The sequence below is a fragment of the Trachymyrmex cornetzi genome, unplaced genomic scaffold (assembly GCF_001594075.2).
Source record: "Trachymyrmex cornetzi isolate Tcor2-1 unplaced genomic scaffold, Tcor1.1 scaffold67, whole genome shotgun sequence".
Taxonomy (NCBI): domain Eukaryota; kingdom Metazoa; phylum Arthropoda; class Insecta; order Hymenoptera; family Formicidae; genus Trachymyrmex; species Trachymyrmex cornetzi.
Genome location: NW_017299992.1, coordinates 864,264 through 886,613, shown reverse-complemented (window position 1 = coordinate 886,613; position 22,350 = coordinate 864,264). Strand labels below are relative to the sequence as shown.

The window sequence follows — 22,350 nt, the reverse complement described above, 5'->3', positions numbered from 1 at the left end:
CCAAGCAGCAAAACAGGGCATCCTGACCAATCCAAAGCAAAATTGCCCTAATTAAGACAATAATGACTAAATTTCGACCTAAAATATGTCATAAAAGTAATATTATATTTGAGGTTTTCTTCGCAGGTAAAAAATTACCTAATTTCAACGTATTAATGTTTTCAAAGTCCATTTGCGTTTAAAGTGTTCTTGATAGGTAAAAAATTACTTAATTTTGATCTAGTAAATTCTCTCAGAATCTGGTAATGATTAATAAGTTTCTGAGGTTATAAATTACCTAATATCGAACTGTATTTATGCCTTCAAAGTCGAATAGACTTTCAAGTTGTCAAAATAAGGTAATTATTGACTTAAAGACATTCGTTGATATTTCAATGATGTCACTGCTAACTTCGAAGTCGAGATTACCAAGGAAAGTTACCTATTAGGTAAATTTAGTCAACACTTGATCCAAATGACCAACAAAATTGACTTCAAAGTACATTGAATCAGTCTTGCCCTAAAAGTTCATATAATCCTGTATGTCAATTTTGAGTCTTCTACTTCACATAGTACACTCTTGACTGATTTATATATAATATAGGTGTGTAGTATAGAAACAATTAAATAAGAAACAATTAAAAAAGAATGTCAGAGCGAACCAAGTATAAACCATATACATGTCTTTTCATTCCCCACTTACGTCAGATCTACGTAGATTTGACGTTCATTAGGTCAGGTCTAACAGACTTTCGGACCTATCTGGAGGTCAATTGAACGTATTTTCGACTAATTTTGCTGCTTGGGTAATTATCTGTAAATGGACGATTTCAAGACAGAGATATTAATAATATAGATAAATGGATCAATAATTATTTGTTTAAATCCATATTGTCTTGATTTTAACGAAATTTCAAACTGAAACATATAGTTTTAATATTTTATTAATTACGTAGCTTATATAAAGAGTTCCTATGAGATATTGACGTAAAGCTAATAACGTAGTTTAACAGATAAATATTGGCTAAATCTGTTACAATTGCATGTGATTTATAATAATGCGATGATCGTTGCATTGTTAAAGTTTACGCTATCCGAGATCGCTATCTCGCGTGCAAAAATGCGGACTATTCGAAACGGATAGCAAGAAGAATATATTGTGCACCTACATGGACAACAATCGCGTGCATTCACACACGTATTATAACACTGCCAAATTGCCTCTTTACGTATAAATGTGTAATACTTTAGCTGCGATTTACTACGATTGTAGAATAATGCGCGTCTCGCGTGCGTCGTGTCGCAGGCTCGCATAATCATATTTGTAACCAGGGCCGGCAACTTATCTCGCCCGTGGATATGGAATTTTTTACTAACGAAAGGAAGATGGAGGGAGGAATAAAAGATGACAACCCTTCTTTATTTTTTATTTATTTTGTGCTATTTGTTACCTTTTTACAATTGCGAATTACAACGCGCGCTCTGTCTAATAGTCGGTAAGGAATATCATTTATATTGGTCGTAATCATATGCCGTAATTTGTAAGAATTGATTAATCATATTCGAGTATTCCCCTCTCATTCAATTGTAAGAGAGGAATATTTGACTGTGATTAGTCAATATTCTTACAGATAACGGTATACAGTGCACGGTCAGTACAAATAATCCCTATAAAAGTTGAATTTCTGCTATGCGCGCAATTGTACTGCCACGAATATCGGTCGACATCTGCACACATTTTAAAAAAATTACATATGATTTTTAATCTAATTCTTGGATAATTCCTTGGGTGTGGATTTCACTACTCTAGATTTTGGGTGTGGAGTGCTCCACGATTCCACACTACAGTTGTCGGGCTTGTTTGTAACCACGCACGACATAACTGTTCAGTCGATCGTCTTTTAACTACCTCGTACGGAGGATTCGTGTGTACGTTACGTGCGATCGTATGTCGAGCATATGCGCATGCAAGCGATATACGCGTAAATACGTTCGTACGTTGCACCGACTTGATAAATGGGTCCGACAATAATTCGAATCGTTAAGTCGTTTAGGTCTCTGATTGGAATTACATGGCCTAGTATCGAACAATCGCGTTCGATACATTTAGGTTTTACAGCTCTAAAGAATTATTACTCGCGTATCTTTTATCGGTCGTTCGAAAATATCGACTTGATAAAAGATCTGCATTTATTTCGTATTTATAATTTTCCATTTAAGAATAGCTTCGATTTAGCTTCACGTGAGAAATCATTTTCGACTCTAAATCTACTGTAATTTTAGATCTAGCGTTTATATGAAAACCACATGTTTTGTTAAATAATTGTATTTAGATGTTGCATAAGCGATTAGCGTAAGTTATTTATACTTTAGTGAACATAAAAATCGGAGTGTAAGTCAAATGCAGGGTGGTTAAAAGTAGGGATTTCTCCTTAACGTAAGGAATTTTTACCTCAAAAAAGGCGTAGGGAATTTTAAAAAAGATCAAAATGTAAGGATTTTTAATTTTGATCTTTTTTAACTTAAAATTCCCTACGTTGAGGAGAAATCCCTACTTTTAACCACATAGTCAAATGTGAGGAAATGAAACGAAATGTTAAAAGATATTTATATTTCTTAGAAGTTTCATTTACGCTCCTTTATATTCAACTTATTTTATTCTCGTCGCTCCGATTTTTATTTTCGTCATGATATTAAATATTTCTACAATATCGTATGCTACAGTTAAAACACGCTTATAATATGATGTATAAATTTTTACAAGTTCTATCAATAAATATTTATAATAAAACAGATACTTATTTACTATTGTTGCGGCTGTGTTTAATATTCACTGAAGATGACTCCAAAATGAGTCGAAACGTTTGACGAAATAAATGAAGATGGTTATCAATATTTGAATATTCATCTGCATTTCCTAAATATAGGAAATTTATTGCGTTACATTTCCTAAATTTTCACTCTTATATTAGCCTTTGTCCGAATTTATTGTTTTGCTTATTTACTATTATGTATAACAATTTCAACGAAATTCAAACGCTGAAAGTACAATGTGACTGAGTCACGACGCGCGACATCCTTCAGCCAGAAATTTTTCAACGAGATGTTTAGAACTCTCTTTACAGCAGGCTTTTGTCTTCATGCGGATGCATACCGAGAAACCTGAGAGTCCGGGCCGACAAGCTGGAATCGTCACGGCCGGAACTGCAACCATTATGTTCTCTCGGGAAATGAGAGGCGACGAGAAAAAGAAAGACGTTGCTGGGAAGCTTTGTGCCTGTGTGTCGGCGCACTTGGACTTCAAACCCCGACGAGACGCCGTTTATTTTCTTTGTTCTATGTCATTCTTGCTTCAAACCCACAGATCAAGCGCCGTTGCGATCGATCGATGCAATATATCCATAGCGAGTGTTTCAGAAACGGGTACCTCTATAACGGGGCTTATATCGCGGCTAAGCACATGCGTATAGAACCCGTAACTTTGTGCTGATTGCAAATGAGCATGGAGATAGTCAAAATTGATTTTGCCAGTAATGATCATAACGGTATTTCTTTTACTTTTACCTTGAATTATCGTATTCGTAGAGGAAATTATAGGAAGACTCAGACATTCAGTTTCCAGAGTCCAATTAGTCAGAGAGTTAATAATAGCGGATGTTGGATTTCCGGATGTTGAAGATAACAATTTTCGAAGATTTCTCCCCATAAACGCAATTATGCGAGAAGCCATTAAAAGAGAAAAATCTTACTTAAAATTATAGCTCAAAATCAAAAGGCTATAAGAATGTTTGTTTTATCTATTAATTTAATTTACTTTTATTTTGTTTTTATGTTCATAAAAAATAAAAATCAATTTTACATCATAAATAAAGTGACCGTAAAAAAAGCTGGACTTAAGTCACTATTCCAGCTTTTTTTGTAATCACTTTATCTATGATGTAAAATTAATTTTTATATTTTATGGATATAAAAATAAAATAAAAGTAAATTAAATTGATAAATAAAACAAACATTCTTAATACTTTCTACTTTTACGATAAACGCATTTTTCCTAATTTTGGACTTATGCCACTTGTCAACTACGGGGCTCATATATATATATTTATATTTATATATAATGCTTTATTTTTTCTTTTAACTAATTATATGGTATTCAGTTTATCATACGATTTTTAATGCAAAGCCAGCTCTAAGAAATAAACAGCTTCTTCGCTCCAATAGTTACTGCCAGACACTTTTTGTATAATAATACAAATTTTATGACATCGTATTTATTTGAGTTTGAAACACATATGTTGCTCTTATACGGTAACTTGAACTTTTGATCGAATATTCGAAACGTTACCCGAGGTTGACTCTTGTCAGTTTTGAAAAGGGACCATATTGTCTAAAAGTGGAAAAATATGACAGGAAATCTGGAAAACAGATGTGCATTTCCAGGACAATGTTATATGATTATACACTTATATTACAGACCCTGCTGTCTAAATGATTTGGGTCAGGTCAGAATTGACATTTCCTTCGTTTGTAGCTTTTATCCTAATTTCTTTACTTCCAGATAAGTTGCGGATAACCTTATCCAGGAGATATCTCCATTGTATTCTGGGAGATATTTCTTGAGGATGAAGTTATGTAGAGGTGAAGAAATTGGGCATTAATCGTATAAAGGAAAGGACAATTTTTCATAGAAATATCTAAAAGTGTAGATACAGATTTGAAGATAATTTTGTTGAAATTATCTTCAAATCTGTATCTACCCTTTTAGATATTTCTATGAAAAACTGTTCTTTCCTTTATACGACTTTGTGAACGCAGTTCTTAACAGCAATGATCTTCCAAAGGCATTATATACGTGTTCGCATACAGTCGCAATGAATATATGCCAATGGCGTGTGGTACTTGCAGGAATCGAATGTCGAATGCGTGTATGCAATACAGAACGTGGTTCATTTTTCGTCAAAGGATTATTGTACCGGATCTTCATGAGAAAATTCAGATGCATCCACGCGATACGTTGCAAGGGCGCCTACGATATTTGCATGCTGCGGGTAGCGCGAATCGTCTTCACGTAAAGAAGATAAAATCTAAGGTTTAGACGGATGTAGGTACGAGTTGAGCGTCGTGATCGCGCAGCATGATGCATATGTTGCACATTCCGGCGCGTCGTAAGTCTAGAAGATGTTTTCGTTTATCTCGCAAATGCTCTCGGCATGCACTAATGTAGATATATTCTTTGAAAGATCCGTCTCAGTCGCTTTATGAATGAGTCGTCTTGATCCATAAACGTTGATGACAGCGCGCGCGTTTCCAGGAGGTTAATAAGAGATGTGTGAGATATGTTTGAGGAGAGGAAACTTCTCGATTAATAATAAACAATCTTGTACGGTGACGTGGACAAATCCGTTTATGGGAGGGTCACGAAATTGAAAATCGTTGTGACTTCCGTCTTTTCTTACCACATGCTGCATGTATGTAATACGACAAACATTAAATGTCCTCATACATGAGCAACAGGTTGCTCTTAATCTATCTAGGACACCAGATGTACGACATTGCGTGTATATATGGGCGAGTTATTATGTGTATGCGTTACTTCGTATATGTATTATTTCTAGGTGTTAGAAATCACATTTTGTTTCACGTCATTTACAGCTGACTCTGTCATTCTAAGAAAAATGCGAAACGCAAATTCAAAACTATATACTCGATATTATAAGTATTATGTAATAATATAAATATAATAATTGTAATAAATACATTTTAATATTTATAATTATATAAATATTAAAAACTAATACTAAATATTATATATTTTTGTGTAATGTTAGAATATTGAAAAAGTATAAACATTTTTTTTTTCGTCATAAACTGATCTGACCTTTTTGGCTCGTAAAGAAAGGTACAATGTTACAAAACTGAGAAAACTACTTTAAAGGTGGAATGGCAGATATTTCAGCTTCAGGTATAAAATATGCTTTTCAAGCGTCGAACGAGCGACAGAGTGGAAACTGTTGCTGCACGAATTCATTATACAGATGACACAAAATTAAGTCACAACGATCTTCAATTTCGTGACCCTCTAAACCGGTTTGTCCAATCTATGGTGGCTATGATAGCGTTTCGAGAGATCGAAATGCGTGGTTCCACGTGTGGAGGACGAATTACGGTTACGATCGAAGTGCTTCGTCGCATAACGTACCGAAAGCGAATAAATAAAAAAAAGATTACAAGTGAAAGGTCTGTCGAGGTTAAGGAACTTGACGAGCCCTAATAAAAAGCGGTTGTGTGTAATTATTTCCATTTTTATTGCGAGATACCTGTAATTCGAGCAATCGTTTCTCTCCGTTCACTTGTATACAGCTTGTTAGATAATTCGCGTACATGAGAGAATAAATAAAATTATGAACGAAGAATTCTGTATGTCATTTCTTCAAAGTAGCGTCAAACGATTTCTGCGATCAGAATAGAAGAGGATTTATATTATAAAAAAAAAATTGTTTAACGAAAGAAAGAACGATTCTGCTAAAATATTAAAAAATGTAGCTATATTGATAATAAATCATGATGACGGGTGTAATTTCTATCTTTCCATCGCGACACGTTAAGGACATGATATATTTCATTTTAATAGATGAGTTACAAAAGTAGATGTTGCTTTATCTAAATTTTCACGATGCTGTGGTATCTTTAATTTTTGCAAAAAAATCTGGATGCTCACGAAAAGTAAACGATTTTGTTGAAGTATCTAAAAATTTTGCTGAATACAAATAAAAAATAATTTTGTTGAATTATCAAAATAATTAAGTAGAATGCTGAGCTGATTGCTAGAATATAACATTTTTTTGCAGTCCTGCTCATTATGCTTGAGTTTCCTACATAATTATCTTGATGATCGAACAAAATTATGTAGGAGGATACTTCCTCCTACACAAACTAAACAATTTTACTAAAGTATTAAAAAATTTAAGTAGATCTAAAAATAATTTTGTTTAATCATTAAAATGATTATGTAGGAAACTCAAGCCAATACCGAAAAATATTTAATATTCTAACGATCATTTTCAGCGTCCTACATAATTATTTTGATAGTTTAACAAAATTATTTTCAGATCTGTACATTAAATATTAACATTTTTAAATACTTTAGCAAAATCTTTTCTTTTCATGAACATATAGATCTTTCTGCAAAAATTAAAGACACTACAGCATTGTAAAAATTTGAATAAAGCACCATCTATGTACTTCTGTACACGTAACTCGTCGATTAAAATGAAATATATCATGTCCTTAACGCGTATCGTGATGGAAAAAAAAAATACAAATTACATTCGCCGTCGTGACTTATTATCAAGGTACGCATTGCATAGCTGCACACGCATGCCCGAAGCGATGCAATGGTCAATATGAATAGTTAACGAGGACAACTGACGAAGCGGCAGCCACGATGAGAATCAATCGGCTGAGTTGTAATTTTTAAAGGCGTTTAGGAGTCACGGGAACAAACGTATTCCATTGTGTGCGTCGGCGATTCCAACAATAGCGGCTTCTGAATCTCTATGGAAAAATTCTGGAGAGCGAAGGCGATTTTTCTCGACCTGTATGCCACAAACGGTTCGTTGACAGCGTATGTGGGCGGATGTTAATTAAGATAACGATGTTTAAAGACGTACTAAAGATGCGGTAAACTCTTCGTCGAAGATTCTTCCGTATTCGGTTTAATTAGCAAAGAAACAAAGAAAATTAGCACAAAGCACGGCTCTTGTGTGGCGTTGATGTTGTAATCATTGTAATGGATTTGAGATAATTGACTGCATACTTTATTACGAAAATTACAATATGCGTGAGAAAAGATACACATTTGAACTATAATACTATCCCCGAGCTATAAAACGATTAATAAGTGTTACGTATTCCGTTGAAATCATCTCGATCATTTCAAAGATACAATTATTTTCAAAGAGGCAAGGCAAAGCAATGCGAAGAATTACAAAGTTCATGATGAAGATACGAACAGCTCGTACAATATTCGCGTTGCATAAGATGAATACAGGCTGCCCGATATTGCGTCATCTCTCGTCCATCTGGTCCATCGACAGTATAGTCATGGAGACGACGAAAAACGTAACGGCGGATGTGGCAAAGTCCGCGGATGTGCAGATTATTACGAACATCCTTACGCGTTCGCGAGTTCGTATGAATGGAATCGAATCCGTAGTAATTCTCACACTTCCGATGCATTTACGCGAATGAGTCATCGCCGAAGCTCGTGAAACACACTTGGAGTTTTCATATAAACGAATACGCGTTACTCATAGCACGCAACACTAACGTCACGATGATTGTGCGAGATAATAGAGTTGAACAAAAGTTTATTATATTTTAAGAAAATGTAATAAATCTTTCTTCAAGGATAAGACAATGTTATATGAAAACTTGTACTTATTTCGAGATTTCTCCAAAGAAGACCGCAAGCATACTTCGCTTTTTGCGGTTAAAGTAATCATGTAAAATGATAAAGGCTGTACGTTCAACAGAAAAAATAGTTTGGCAATTTGTAAAATTCTTTAATACGTTTATACATTTAGATCAAGTGAAGAATTGAAAGCAAGATTCAATCATGTTAAAGAATCTTACAACAGTTTACCGTTGGAAAAAATATGTCGAAATTAACATAAATTACATGTCTCAAACGGTCCATTCAAATTTTTTTGGGTTAATTTAACACAAGATGAATATGTTAGGAGGTTACACAAATAGTTATATAAGAGAATAAATACAAAAAAGATAATATCGACACAATTTATAAACAAACGGTAGAAACATTTTCTTTTCAGTAAAATTAATATTTATGATATGATAAATTAACCCACATTTTATTCATTCATCTTAGAATTAACGTTTTAAAACACTTTATTTTTATGTTGTTTACTTGTTCATACATTTTGACACTAAGAAGTTGAATATCAGTTTAACATAACACAAAATCTGTAAATAACATAATCAAATGTGTTAAATTAAATTAACACTCGAATGTGTTAAAAAACATAATTATTAATAAGAACGTGAGTGGACCGTTTCCACCACAAACACACAATTTTTTTTACTCTGTGCTGCAAAACTGTTTTTTCCGCTAAACGTAGTTAATAGCACTTTGATTGTCACACGGATTTTTGTAATCGGTCCCTGGCATTACGCACTATATAATTTTATACTTAACTTTTATAAAACTTTCCTAAGTATAAATTGATTTATATAATTAAAAATTTTTCTCTCTCTCCCTCTCATGTTTTTAAAAATATTTATAAGATGGATATATTCAAGTTGATATACACATAACGCCTTGAATCTATGTAAGTATATATCTAATTGAATATACATGACGATCAAAGTGTTAAGTAAATTTGAGATAAATTATAAATGCTGTAATTTTTAAAATTTTGCTTAATATTTTTCTATATTTCCTCGCAAGAAAAGTGACACAAGTCAAAATCTTTCAAATTTTATATTATTTGCGGATTGTGTTCTAAATACATCGGTTTTAAATATTTTAATTAGAAAAATAAGTGATACATAAGTTGAATTTAAATACTCTCTAAAGAAAAATGACACAAGGGAAAAATGATAATTCAAAATAGAAGTAGTTTTTCGGAGGTAACACCATTACAACATTATTAATATCTACATAATTTCCAGAGAATTTGCAAAAAGAAAATTTGTGATTGTTTTTGAGTGAATTTATATATATGTTTGATACCGTAATAATATGTATAATTAATTTTAAAATACACAACTTTTTCTTTCCTCTCTCCTGAATATTTTTATATTTGACTTGACTTTTCTTGTGGAAGTACGATATGTATATATATATATGTAGATATTAATTCTAATAATAAAAAACATTTATTTAATATTTTTTTTATATATTTTATATATGTATAAATATTTATATATATATATATACATAAATAAACAAAAATATATACATTTAATTTACAAGCAGATATTTTCGATAAATATTTGTAAAAAATTTCGAAACTATTTTGATTTGTGTCGCTTTCAAAAAGCTACCTTTTATCTTATTCTGTTATTTTATCAGATTTCGCTTCAACGTTGGAAAAGAAAAACGAGAATGAGAACCGTCAATTCGTAAATGAGTTTCGAATATCAACAAGCGTACAGATGTAGAGGCAAAAACTCAAGGATAAGATGGAAAGCTGCTTCTCCCTGATTGTGAGAAGTTCGAGGAATACGAAGAATCTTGCAAGGGCAAATAAGATTTCGTTATTTTTCCTCGAAGGACTTGTTCGTAGCTGTACTAGCGAGAATGCGGAACGGACTTAAAGTAGAATAAAATTATTAGAATCGTTAATTCTGATAATATACATAAAATTCTAATAAAAAGATACAACTGAAGTTTATATTCTAGTTAGGAAAATACAGCAAAATTCACATACAATAATTTCACATTATTATGATGAAAGGTAATGACTTTTATTATACTTTCCTGTTATGTGTAAAATTTCCTATAATTTAAAATAATAGAGATGCAAAGGTCTATTTAATAATAGAAGTATAAAATTCTCTTTAATTGAGGGGATGGGCGGAATAAAGGCACAATTCTACTTAGGCCCTTTTTTCCAGTAATTAGCTTTTTCATATATATTATTTATCGTAATACAGAAATATTCTAACATATAAAGACATTACCTAAATTTATTTAATATTGTACCCATTTGTGTATAATAAAAAAGTAGCGAGAGTTATTTTAGTTTTTATTAATATTAAGATTTTATAATTAGGCGTTTATTCCGCCCATCCCCTCAATTATTAATATTCATGTCTCTTCACATGACTTTTGGAAACTCTTATGCAAAGCACAAGAGCTAACATAACAGCCATGAAATTCGTCGTTAATTCTCCTTGGCAAGATAAACTGCGACTTCGACGTCTTCATATATACATATATTTGTGTACTCCAGCAGCTTGAATATGCGTGTGTGAATATTGCAAGTTTTTCCTTTTATAGTTTTAGCACGTCTCTCCACTTTATCTCTGACCACCTTCGTCAATGTTTTTACGCGTCGTTGACTGACAAATACAAAAGGCTGCTGTTGATTGAAAACCGCGGCTGAAATGATTTACTTCCACGAAATGTTCAATTATATAACGAGTACAATACTGATTTCAACCAGGATTAGAAACTAGATTGGAGTCTAATGAAACCTTACACAACAAGATACTCCGATTCACAATTATTACAAAATAATAGTATTATTACATAATTGAGATGATTTTTAATATTCACGAGATAATGGGGATATATAGGGATATCTTTCTAATAATGCTTTGAAGAAATCGCTCACCATGAAAACGTTTCGGATGATACGTCCTAATCGATATCTCTACAAACCATCTCGCGCTGTAATATTACATCATCCTACGAAATTTACGCAGAAGAATGACTCGACAAGCGTGCAACAAAAGAATATAAGTATAGCCAACGCGTGTGCTCTCCCGCCTCTGTGCCCCCTTCCGATCTCCCTCTTTCCCAAAGTGTACGCGAGTCGGAAGATACCGACCACAAAATCTCTGGGGTCTCGATTTCCCCCCCAGACTCTCAAAAAAAGGGGCGGAAGAAGGGAAAGGGGAGACGACGGCTGGGCAACTCCACATATGCGTGTCGGCGATATATAGGGTCGTCCCCTAATTCCCCTATTCCTGAACCCAAATGCCGCCTGTAAAAAGGATGATGGCAACGGTAGATGAACGCGTGGCGCGCACTGTACATTGTCGACAAGTATAGTACACGTACTATAGCAAATCGAGAGACGCGCGTCGGGGCCCCCCTCCGTCGGGTATCCTTCCCCATGCGGGAACCGATCTCCCCCTCTCCCCCCTTGCCTACCATTCCCTGTGTACGTTGTCCGCTCCGGCGTTCTGTCGGTCCTTTGGTACCCTCGCCGAGCCCCCTTCCGTCCCCTGCGTCCCTTCTCCGGAGCCCCCTTCCCCTAGACGACACAACAAACAACCGCGACTTCTCGTCAGTTGCCGCTCAAGATATTGCTGTTCGTGCGCACGTACGCACGCACGCACGCACGCCACACGCCGACACTCTATGCTGCGGCTGTCTCACGGCAATTTTTGTGGGGAAGAAAAAAACAAAAAAAGAGAGACTCCGCGCGCGAGAGGAAAGGGAAGCGTTTATTTCCTCCGCGCGAGAGAGAGGAACAGAAGCATCTAGAGAGTCGCGGCGAGCCTCGCCGTTGTACAATTTTGTTTCGCATCGTGCGTGCACGAAGCCACGAAGCAGTACCTCGAGTGAAGGAGGGGACAATTTTGTCGGGAAGGGGGATGGAGGAGGGAGTGAGAGAAAGAGAGAGAGAGAGAGAGAGAGGGGGGGGGGATTGGTGCGATTGACAGTTGGTAGTTAGTGTCGCTTCCTCGATACGCGACGGCGGTGTGCGGCCGTGTTGTGTTCTCTGGAGAGTAGTCAAGAGTACCGTAGCTCCGCTGGCACGAGTTCCCCGCGGTATCGAAGGGGGTGGAGGGGGGGAAGGGGAAATCTCTCGCGTCTACGAGAAGGGAACCTCGTCTACGAGGGCCCGGCGCGGCTTTTAGCTCTCTACCTTTAACGCGCGCTCGCGAATGGGAGGGATCGTTGAAGAGAGATCGAGGGTAATCGTTTGAGAAATCAAAACGCTGAAGGAAGAGGAAGGACGCAGGAGCGTCAGGAAGATCCTTGCGGCGCATGACGCCACGTTTGTTTACACGTCCGTCGCGTCGCGGTTGGGTGCTAACGGAACGCGCGGGAATTCAACAGATAATGAACGGACGAATATTTGTCTGAAGAGATAACTGTAAAAGGAATTCTTCGGTTAAGCGCTATTGTGGAAAAGGGGTAATTGTAAAAAGAATTATCTCGACTGAGAAGAGCGAGAGAGAGAGAGAGAGAGAGAGAGAGAGAGAGAAGGGAGGTGGAAACGGCAGGGCTAAAAAGGATGGGCTGTCGAGGAAACGGAAGTAGCGAGAGGAGCAAAGACTCGTCCTGCAAACCTCGTGTTTTCTCTATTCTTCCCCCTCCCGCGCATCGGCGCTTTTATTACCCGCTCGGTAAATGATTCACCGGATTCACGCGGACGCGTGAGCCCGCCGATCTCTCGCAGGAGGAACTGGAACACGTCGAGGACTCTCGTCGGGAACTCGTCCAGCGTGGTTCGGCGACCGATCTCGCACGGAGAGTCGAGGGAAGGAAGGATCCCCGGCGGGGATAGAGGGTTTACGGAGAGAGAGAGAGAGAGAGAGAGAGAGAGAGAGAGAGAGAGAGAGAGAGAGAGAGACTGTAAAAGAAGGGCACGGAAGGAGGGAGAAAAAGAGAGAGTGAGAGACAGAGAGAGAGAGGGGGGGAAGCAATAGAAAAGGAAGGCGAAGCGGAGAGAAGGCGAGACGGAAGGAGGAGAAAAAAGGAGGGAGGTAGAGAGGCACGCCGCGTGGACAACCGTGCACGCTCGTGTCTCTCTCTCGTTTCGTTTTGCTGCTTTCGTTCGCGCGAGAGCGCGGTGGATGAGCTACACTCGTTAGTGCCGGTTGATGGTACGTCCTCGTGGTCCTGAACGACCTGAACCTATACCCGCGCCGTTAAAATTCATAATCCGCCGAGAGAAGAGAGGTCTGAGGTAGCCTCTCGAGGATCGCACGTGGTGTTGGTTGGTAGTGTCAGTGGAGGTAGAGGTGGTGCCGGCGCGGCGGCGGTAACTACGGCAGCGGTCGAGGAGGAATCCTCATCTTTGGGAAGCCTCTTCGTCGAGGAGGACGTCGTCCTCGTGTCGGCTCGATAGCAACACCCCGACGCAATCATGTATAAGCTACTGGGAGGATTGACCAAGTACCTGAAGCGGCAGGAGATCGTCACGGACTCTGTGCTCTTTCGTTTGCATAACCACTTCACCACGGTACTGCTGTTCACGTGCTCGTTGCTCGTCACGGCCACCCAATACGTCGGTAACCCGATCTCATGCATCGTCCAGGGTCTGCCTACTAATCCCATCAATACTTACTGCTGGATAACATCCACGTTCACCATGCCAGACGCGTTCAATCGACAGGTGTGTGATTTTCGTTCGTACCTATTCTGATCCCCGACGAACGTAATCGTTCTCGCCTCTCCATCGATACTCCTGTTTCCTCCTCAAACCGGCATGCTACTGATCGAGATTTCATAACGTTCATTGTAATAAAAATGTCTGAAATTATATTTAATTACTAGGAGAGAAGTCTTTTATGTCAAGGTGAACAACAGTAAAAAAAAAATATTTTGACAAAGTTGCTAATAAAGTATAAGATAACGACTAAGAATACTTTTCATTTAGTGACAAGTTGACACAATCATTATTTTATTTTTCTTGACATTTAGTGACAGAGATAGAACTACACTGTGTCGATTTGTGTCACCAAATCGAAAATAGTCTATATTTTTATAAAATCGGCTTGTCTTCAGAAATTTACATTCTTTTTTTTTTTAAGATAAATTTTTTTACATTAAATTCTCGATTTGCTTTATACTCGATCTTTAAACATTCAAACACGAGTCGAGTTTCTGAAAAAAATAAATTTCTATTTGTTGTAAAATTTGTCGGCAGTAAAATCGTTACGAATTATACAGAAATCTTGCCGCAGGCTATCGACAGAAGTGAAATTCGATAGTAAAAAATGATAAAAAATTGACCGCGGAAATCGAACAATATGAGATGAGATGTAGCTTTGTATGAAAACGATCAACTTATACACGATCACAGATCCTCACGATATGGTTCGATCCCGAACTTTCCAAAACACTTCAATTTTTTTATCGACAACATAAAATATAAAACATAATATACATTAAAGAAAACGACCAAGATAAAAAACGAACCAAAGCGTATAAAAGATAATACTAATTTATTTATATAAAATGATAATAAAACATCACAGAAAATTTCGAACTTTAATTTATGTCCGTTTTTACCAACGTAAATTAATTTAAAAATCTCGGTTCAACACTTACTCTTCATATTTTTCTAATCATTAGAACTAGAAAAGGATGAATTAGTTGAATCAAGATTAAAATTAAACTAAAGTGGTAGAGAAACGAACATTAATCCTCTTCAACTATATAATATAGAATTTATATATATATATATAGTAAAAAACAATATATATTATAAAAAGTAATATCAGGAGACACGGTAGTCTCGAATATCAGGTGTATTATATACTTGAGAATGAGAAACGTTTCCCAGAATACCGCCATGTTTTCATCCGGCAAAAATGGAATGTGATTTACTGTAACTTCTATTTTTTGTTATAAAATATTAGAGAGATTGATAATTTTCATATTGTAAGTCTTTTTTATTAATAAAATTATTTTTTCTGGTCTTTTATTAAGAAAATTAATAAAATAAATTAATGAAGTTTATTAATAAAAAACAGTTACTAATTTGTCTATTGTATTACAATCGCATTATGTATCATACTTGAGATGAAATCACTGTGTGAATTACTGCTAACACACAATGCACGTTATTTTACTTATTCATGAAGAAATTGTCTTCAAAATTACGAAAAAATTGTTATGTCTGCTATCCCTTTGTGAATCGTATAATGTTCAAGAAAGTATACTTGATTACTTTGTGATTATCTATGGAAGGTGTTTCATGGCAAAAAAAATGATTAATGAGCCAACTGCTGGTTATATAATCATATTGATAACATTATATTTTTTAAATTACTTAAAAAGTAATATATTCTTAACATACACTATGTTCTTACAAGAATTTAAGTACGTCATTTCTTAGAAACAACTTTGTTTATAAACTTTTTTTTCTACTTCAAAATACGTGGAACCTGTTCGTTATTCAATAGGAAGGCTCTATAATATTGTCTTTATTGACAATCCATACGCGCATCGAATAAAAGCTATATATGCGAAACTATATATTGCGACGTTATCATATATGGAAATCAAATACTGATTGTATTACTGGCTGACGCGACTTATCGGGCCAAAGCTTTAAACGCAAGCATAGCTAATTTTTAATTTTTTTTTTTTCATTTTTAGAAAGCCGTAGCTATACATTTGAAATCACTTTATACTCGTTCAATAATTAATTATGTGACTAGATTACGCTCCAGATGTGTCACACGAAGTATTTATTACCCAGAAAACGTGAAATTTTCGGAGTATTTCTTTTTTATCCTTGAAAATTAGGAATTTTCGTGGAACTCTTTATCAGTATTCAGGAAAATTTCCTAAATTTTACTTATTCTATCTCTTTCTGAAAACATTATCTCTTTGATCATTTTTTCTTGATGTTGATAATTGATTAGCAATAAATATGGCATACATATCCGTGTATATGCACGTGTATTTTTGCATGCTTCTCGGGTTTTTTTACAAAAATCAAGGTGATAATAGAAGGTAATATTCAGCAGAAGAAAATAACTCATTGATATTATCTTGTAATGTTTGAGTTTTTTCATTTCTATAGATTTCTCGGTTTCAGTTATTGGCAGTTACAGAATGCTAGATACAATCTCGTGGAATCCTTATTTTTTACTAATTTATAACATATTTTATAGTTTGTTTATGTTACTTGCACTTCAAATTATTTCAAAGTTGCATAAAAAAAATTGTTTGATATTTATTGGAAATTTTGAATAGAAATATCTAGAAAATCCTGAAGGAAGTTCTCAAGAACTTTTTCCAAGGTCCTAAGTTATGATTTTTGACCGAAGGATATTCGAGTGGTATGGATTTATATTGTTTTATATTATTTTTAGTTAATTATTTTTAGTATTAGCAAATAAATCACAAAATTACATATTTAATTTATTAATTTATTTTTCTCTTAAAATTGTAAATTGATTCTTCGAACTACAGAAACTTGTAACACTAGCCGTCTTGTATTCTCAGAAAATTTTTCTACATTTCAATTTTTTTTTTCAAAATTAATTTCTTGTGAATACTACTCATTAAGCATAGTCTGTTTAAGCGGTTTTAATTATTTTTGTTCTTTAAGATTTAGGGAGGCGTGGTCCCTCCTGCTCCCCCTCTTGGCTACGCTCATAATTACGGATATTATATTATAAAAATTTGTCGCGCAAACTGTCGGCAAAAATAAAGTTAACGAGATATTTTTGTTCGAAATATTTGAATATCATCAGATGCGCGAGGATGAACAAAAGGAATGCTATCTATATAGCTAATGAGGCGGAGATAATTGATTCAACATCGAACGAGATGATGTTGGAAATTGTAGATAATCACAACTGCGGTTTTAATTGAAATATGTGGGACAATTGAGTTTCGCATGATGTACATACGTACTCTGATGTAATAATAATAGTATACTGGAAAATCGATGTAGAGCCAAAGAAAATAGCTCCGCGTATATTACATTATTACTAAAATTTATACACGCAAATATTAGAGAATCGTGTAAAATATCAAAAGCACTTATATAAACGTGTAGTAATATATGGCTGTAATTTATACGATTCTCTTACGAGTTGTACTTTGAAATTTGACCATCAACGTATTTATAGACCTGTGAATTGGTAAGTCGTCTTTACGAATGCAGAGAAAATGATGAAAATGATCGTATTGATGACTGTGCAGATTTCTTTTAATCACCTCTGAGAAGCTAAAATTTTTTATATTGCATTATCTAGTGTGCTGTTGTATAAATGTAATATTCAACAAATGTATTTATCATTTGCTTTTAATCCTGAACGAGCAATTACTCCTTAGATAAGAGATTGCTTATGAATGTATCAATACAAGGAGTTGATACCGCGGTGCATTGATTATATTTTTAACGACCGTTCGAGTATCGCTCGAGTTTGCGATAACTTAGGAAAATGTAAAAATAAGAAAAAGTAAATATAATTTGTTCCCATCTTTTCATCCTAATCAGGAAAATTTAAAGTATGTTCTTTTCATCTGAGCTTCTTACACGGTTCATCTTTTCTCTTTTTCTCTTCATGTTGAAGAAAAGAAAAAAAAAAGATAAAATGCAAGAATTAAAAAGAATAAATCATTAAATACACCAAAAAATGAATACCATTTGTGATATTATTAACTGTCCTGATAATATATATCATCTTGTCGTAATGACGTGTGCACTTGGTCTTCCTGAGTCTACCAAACGTGAAAAAGTATCCAGTCAAGAAAAATATTCGTATAGCTGCGCAAGGAAGATTTATATTGTCAACGGCCAAGACTCGCCAGTGTTGATTTCTAATAAAACGATATAAAGCCAGGAGGGGGGGAGGTAGGAGTTGACTTCTCGTTATTTAAGGAGGGTCAAATAGCTTTATCGTGCGTTGAGATGCATATAGCGCGGTGCCATCGTTATCGCTAAGTCGCTAAAGTCTCGTGTTTCCACAGGTCGGCTCGGAGGTGGCCCATCCAGGAGTCTCCAACGACTTCGGAGATGTCGAGGCAAGGAAATACTACACGTACTATCAGTGGGTCTGCTTCGTGCTGTTCTTCCAGGTAAGCAGAAGATAACTTGCTTTATCGGCAATCTTGCCACACGTGCGACATGGTGAACGCGCGCCACGTAAGAAGGAGGGCTTCTCGGAGGTCTTCTCATTGTTGTTTCCTCTTTATGTTCACCCGCTTGTCTTTTCGCTGATCCGTGCTTGTCCTTTACGTCTGGCGACCCACGTGCTGACTCGTGCGTAGGAGATCATAAATGGTTGCTTTAATAGCCGTCCGCAAAGATTTGTACAGTTACAATTGCGAGACAGATAAATTGTAAAAAGTTGAGCGTTAATCTTCAATCCATTTTCGAATGCGTTAACGGAGAGAGTTCTACTCTGGAGTTTAATGTACAAAAAGTAGTGATTGAAAAGATGATATTTTGAGTCCATGTTTTAGTAAATTTTGATATAATTTCTTTGCAGAATTAATTCCTCTAATTTTTATGATTGACATTACATTATATAATGCTTATCTATTTATCTGATTATCTTTGTTAACAGGCGGTTCTGTGTTATGTACCGCAATGGCTATGGAGTTTCTGGGAAGGCGGCCTGATGCAAGCACTGGTCATGGGAATGAATTGTGGTATGGATACCAAGGACAACATAACGAAGAAAAAAAGTATTCTCATGGATTACTTGATGATGCACATAAGGGTAAGAAAGTAAACAAATCGGCTCCATAAATTTTATTAATTTTTCACTTGGCCAATGTAAAAAATAGTAATGTATGAAAAGGTAGATTGATTCTTGAGAAGGCAGATTTATTATTAGGTACACTGATCCGTTATTTAACTAGTCGTCCTTGGTGACCACTGATAACTTGGATTTCAATAACATCGCACGTGTTGCTACTAACGTTTAGTCATAATATTGCCGCTTTACAATGTTTTCCAAATACACTGGGAGATTAAATTTGAATCTATCGTAAAATAGATAACCGTAGAATTTAGAAGTGATTACAAGAAATAATGTTTGTAATGATTTGTTATTTAAAGATAAATAGTAATCTTACAAAATATTTTTTCATAAGATTTTATAAATATAAATGTAAAATAACCAGCAAATTTTAATCTGGATCCTTCTTAAATACAATCATAATTTTTTGCAATTTAAAATATCTAATAAATTCCTAATAAAATCTAATAAAATCTAATAAAATCTAATAAATATCTTAATAAAATCTAGTCTGAATTCCTAGATGCGACTATAATTTTTTGCAATGTAAAATATCTAGTGAATTTTCTAACATGAAAAAATCTTAAATGTAATGTTAATTTCTTACAAACTAGGTTGCATTTAATAGATTACACGAGATATCCCGGTGTCACTTAGATGAAATGTTAGTAGATGACCAAGAAAATAGGAGGGGGGAGGGGAAGACATGTGACAAGAGAGGGAGATGACCGCGTTAAGATCAATTCGTCCTCATTGAGTCCAATTTGCTTTAATTCAACGATGAATTGTGCTTTCAGAATCACAACACGTACGTGTATCGGTACTTCGCCTGCGAGATTCTGTGCCTCGTCAATATAATCGGTCAACTCTATCTGATGAACCGATTCTTCGATGGCGAATTCCTCAGCTATGGTCTGCGAGTACTGCAGTTCTCGGATACACCGCAAGAGGAACGAATTGACCCCATGGTCTATGTGTTTCCCCGCGTTACCAAGTGTATATTCCACAAATACGGAGCTTCGGGTACAATACAACAGCACGATTCTCTCTGCATTCTGCCGTTAAATATCGTCAACGAAAAGACATACATCTTCATCTGGTTCTGGTTCTTTATACTAGGCCTCATGTTAATCGCTCTGATAATATATCGAGCTCTGATCATTTTCGCTCCAATGATACGACCGAGAGTACTACATCTATCGTCGAGACTATTGCCAATCGAAACTTGCCAGAGCGTCAGCAAAAAAGTCGACTTAGGCGACTGGTGGATACTTTACATTCTTTCGACCAACATGGACTCGCTCCTTTATAGGGATTTCCTTATGGAATTTACAAAGAAGATGGGTAATACTAGCTCGAAGGCCATGACCGCATAAGCGCGAGATCTTGGACGCGCACCTTGCGCTGTATGATAATTTAATTATTTAGTTCAAATACACCGATACATGGACTGACTCGCACCTCGCGGCGCGTTCCTGCAAGTATGTTTACACTAAGATCTATAATACATAGTTATATTTTCGTATATCCACGTATTGTAGCAATAGCATCAGGTATGCGCAAGCAGTTGAGATTTAAATTGAATTCAAATTGTTTTTGTAGACAATGATTCAGGATCATTATTAACTTTTAAACAAATAAGTAGTTGAAGCAAAATACATAACGAAACAAAGTAACAACGACACGATTAATCGCATCGTTATGTTACTTTGCTTTGTTATGTATTTTGCTTCAACCACTTATTTATTTAAAAGTTTGAAGAATATTCTGAATCGTAGTATAAATAATTAGTCTTTCCCAAGCGTTCAATTTTAGACATGTTATGTATATTTTATTTTTACCATCTTTTTTTATATTGTATGTATATCCATATTGCGCGTAATTCTATGTACAAGTTGCTTGGGAATGATTAATGCAATGATTTTATACTCAGTCTCATGAAAGACATTTTTAATGAAATAGTTTTATATGTAGGATACCTAAATAGATGCTAAAACCTAGCTATGAAGAAATAATAGACCAATCGAAAGAGTGTTTAGCCTGAAAGATGATTCTAATGTAATTTTAAGGTGTGAACGCGAACAAATAAATAAAATCCAGCTCAATTTCGTAGCACCCGTAATGTATATAATATAATAGACATATAAAGGGTGTTTTGACCTTAAGTTTTTCTTTATTAGTAGAAAGAAAAATGGAAAGTATTTCATTTTTGAAAATGTTAATTGAATTAGATTCTTTTTAAAAATATCGTTTCTACATGTTTTTTTTCCTTTAAAAGTTGAAATATAAATTTTATAATTCGAGATAAAAAACTTATTAATATTCAGTCTCTCTTTCGAGTTTTATTTTCATATATCAAGAAAATAGCTCGAATTTTCTTTCACAAATACACATCTGAGAACCACCGTTATATTACTTTATAAATCATTTTAGTTGTAAAAAATAATTGTACTATATTCTATAGGTATTCGCCGTTGCTCAAAGCGGATTGACTTTTATTCCGTTTCCATAGTCGCATTCGAGAATTCGGTTCGTCGGTCGTGACGGCCTTGGGAAAAAGGTGCAGCATGTAATCTAACTGTTAACAGTGGATTAAGCGGTTTCCGTTGCCTGTCTACATAAATGACCGATGAAGTTGCAACTTATCGTGACGTACGCGTTACGAACCTGTCGCGACGTTTTCAGCGAACGTTTATCCATTCGACGGAACAGGCACTTTACGAGTGATATATGCGTCATTGTTATTCCCTACACGTCAATTAAGGGAGAAGAGGCTACATTAGGAAAGTACGGGATTTGGCATCACATACGAATCTTCGTTAGCTGTTATATAGCGTGTGCTAGAACTCTCGACTTTAGTTTCAGCGACAGAAATTTTTTTTAACTGATGATACTATTGATATAGCATCAATTTTTCTAATTGATTTTTCTTTTGAATTTTTGTTGATATATGATCAATTGATATATAATTATTTGATATACAATATATCAATATATATAATATATATATTCAATATATATATAATTGATGTACAATATATTGATATATATTTATTGACTATAATCAATATTTTATACAACAAAAAATAACAAGTAATAACTCTTTGCAATGGCTTGAGAAAATCAATTTCAAATTTACATTTGTCATCGGAATTAAGGTCGAGGATTCTG

The 22,350-nt window shown here is 35.0% G+C and overlaps 1 protein-coding gene across 1 annotated transcript; it reads left to right on the top strand.

The window, feature by feature from the left end:
- Window positions 1-12,272: 12,272 nt before the first annotated feature.
- Window positions 12,273-21,292, top strand: ogre (optic ganglion reduced). Its single transcript, XM_018516955.1, has 4 exons — window positions 12,273-14,081; window positions 18,404-18,511; window positions 19,003-19,158; window positions 19,977-21,292. Exons 1-4 carry the CDS (start codon window positions 13,833-13,835, stop codon window positions 20,553-20,555), a joined length of 1,092 nt encoding a protein of 363 aa, XP_018372457.1. The 5' UTR covers window positions 12,273-13,832; the 3' UTR covers window positions 20,556-21,292.
- Window positions 21,293-22,350: the final 1,058 nt, after the last annotated feature.

Excerpts from the sequence above, each read along its gene's own strand:
- ogre (XM_018516955.1), top strand. The coding sequence starts at position 13,833 with ATGTATAAGCTACTGGGAGGATTGACCAAGTACCTGAAGCGGCAGGAG. Across the intron at positions 14,082-18,403 it reads CAGACGCGTTCAATCGACAG|GTCGGCTCGGAGGTGGCCCA; the intron begins GTGTGTGATTTT and ends GTGTTTCCACAG. Across the intron at positions 18,512-19,002 it reads GCTTCGTGCTGTTCTTCCAG|GCGGTTCTGTGTTATGTACC; the intron begins GTAAGCAGAAGA and ends CTTTGTTAACAG.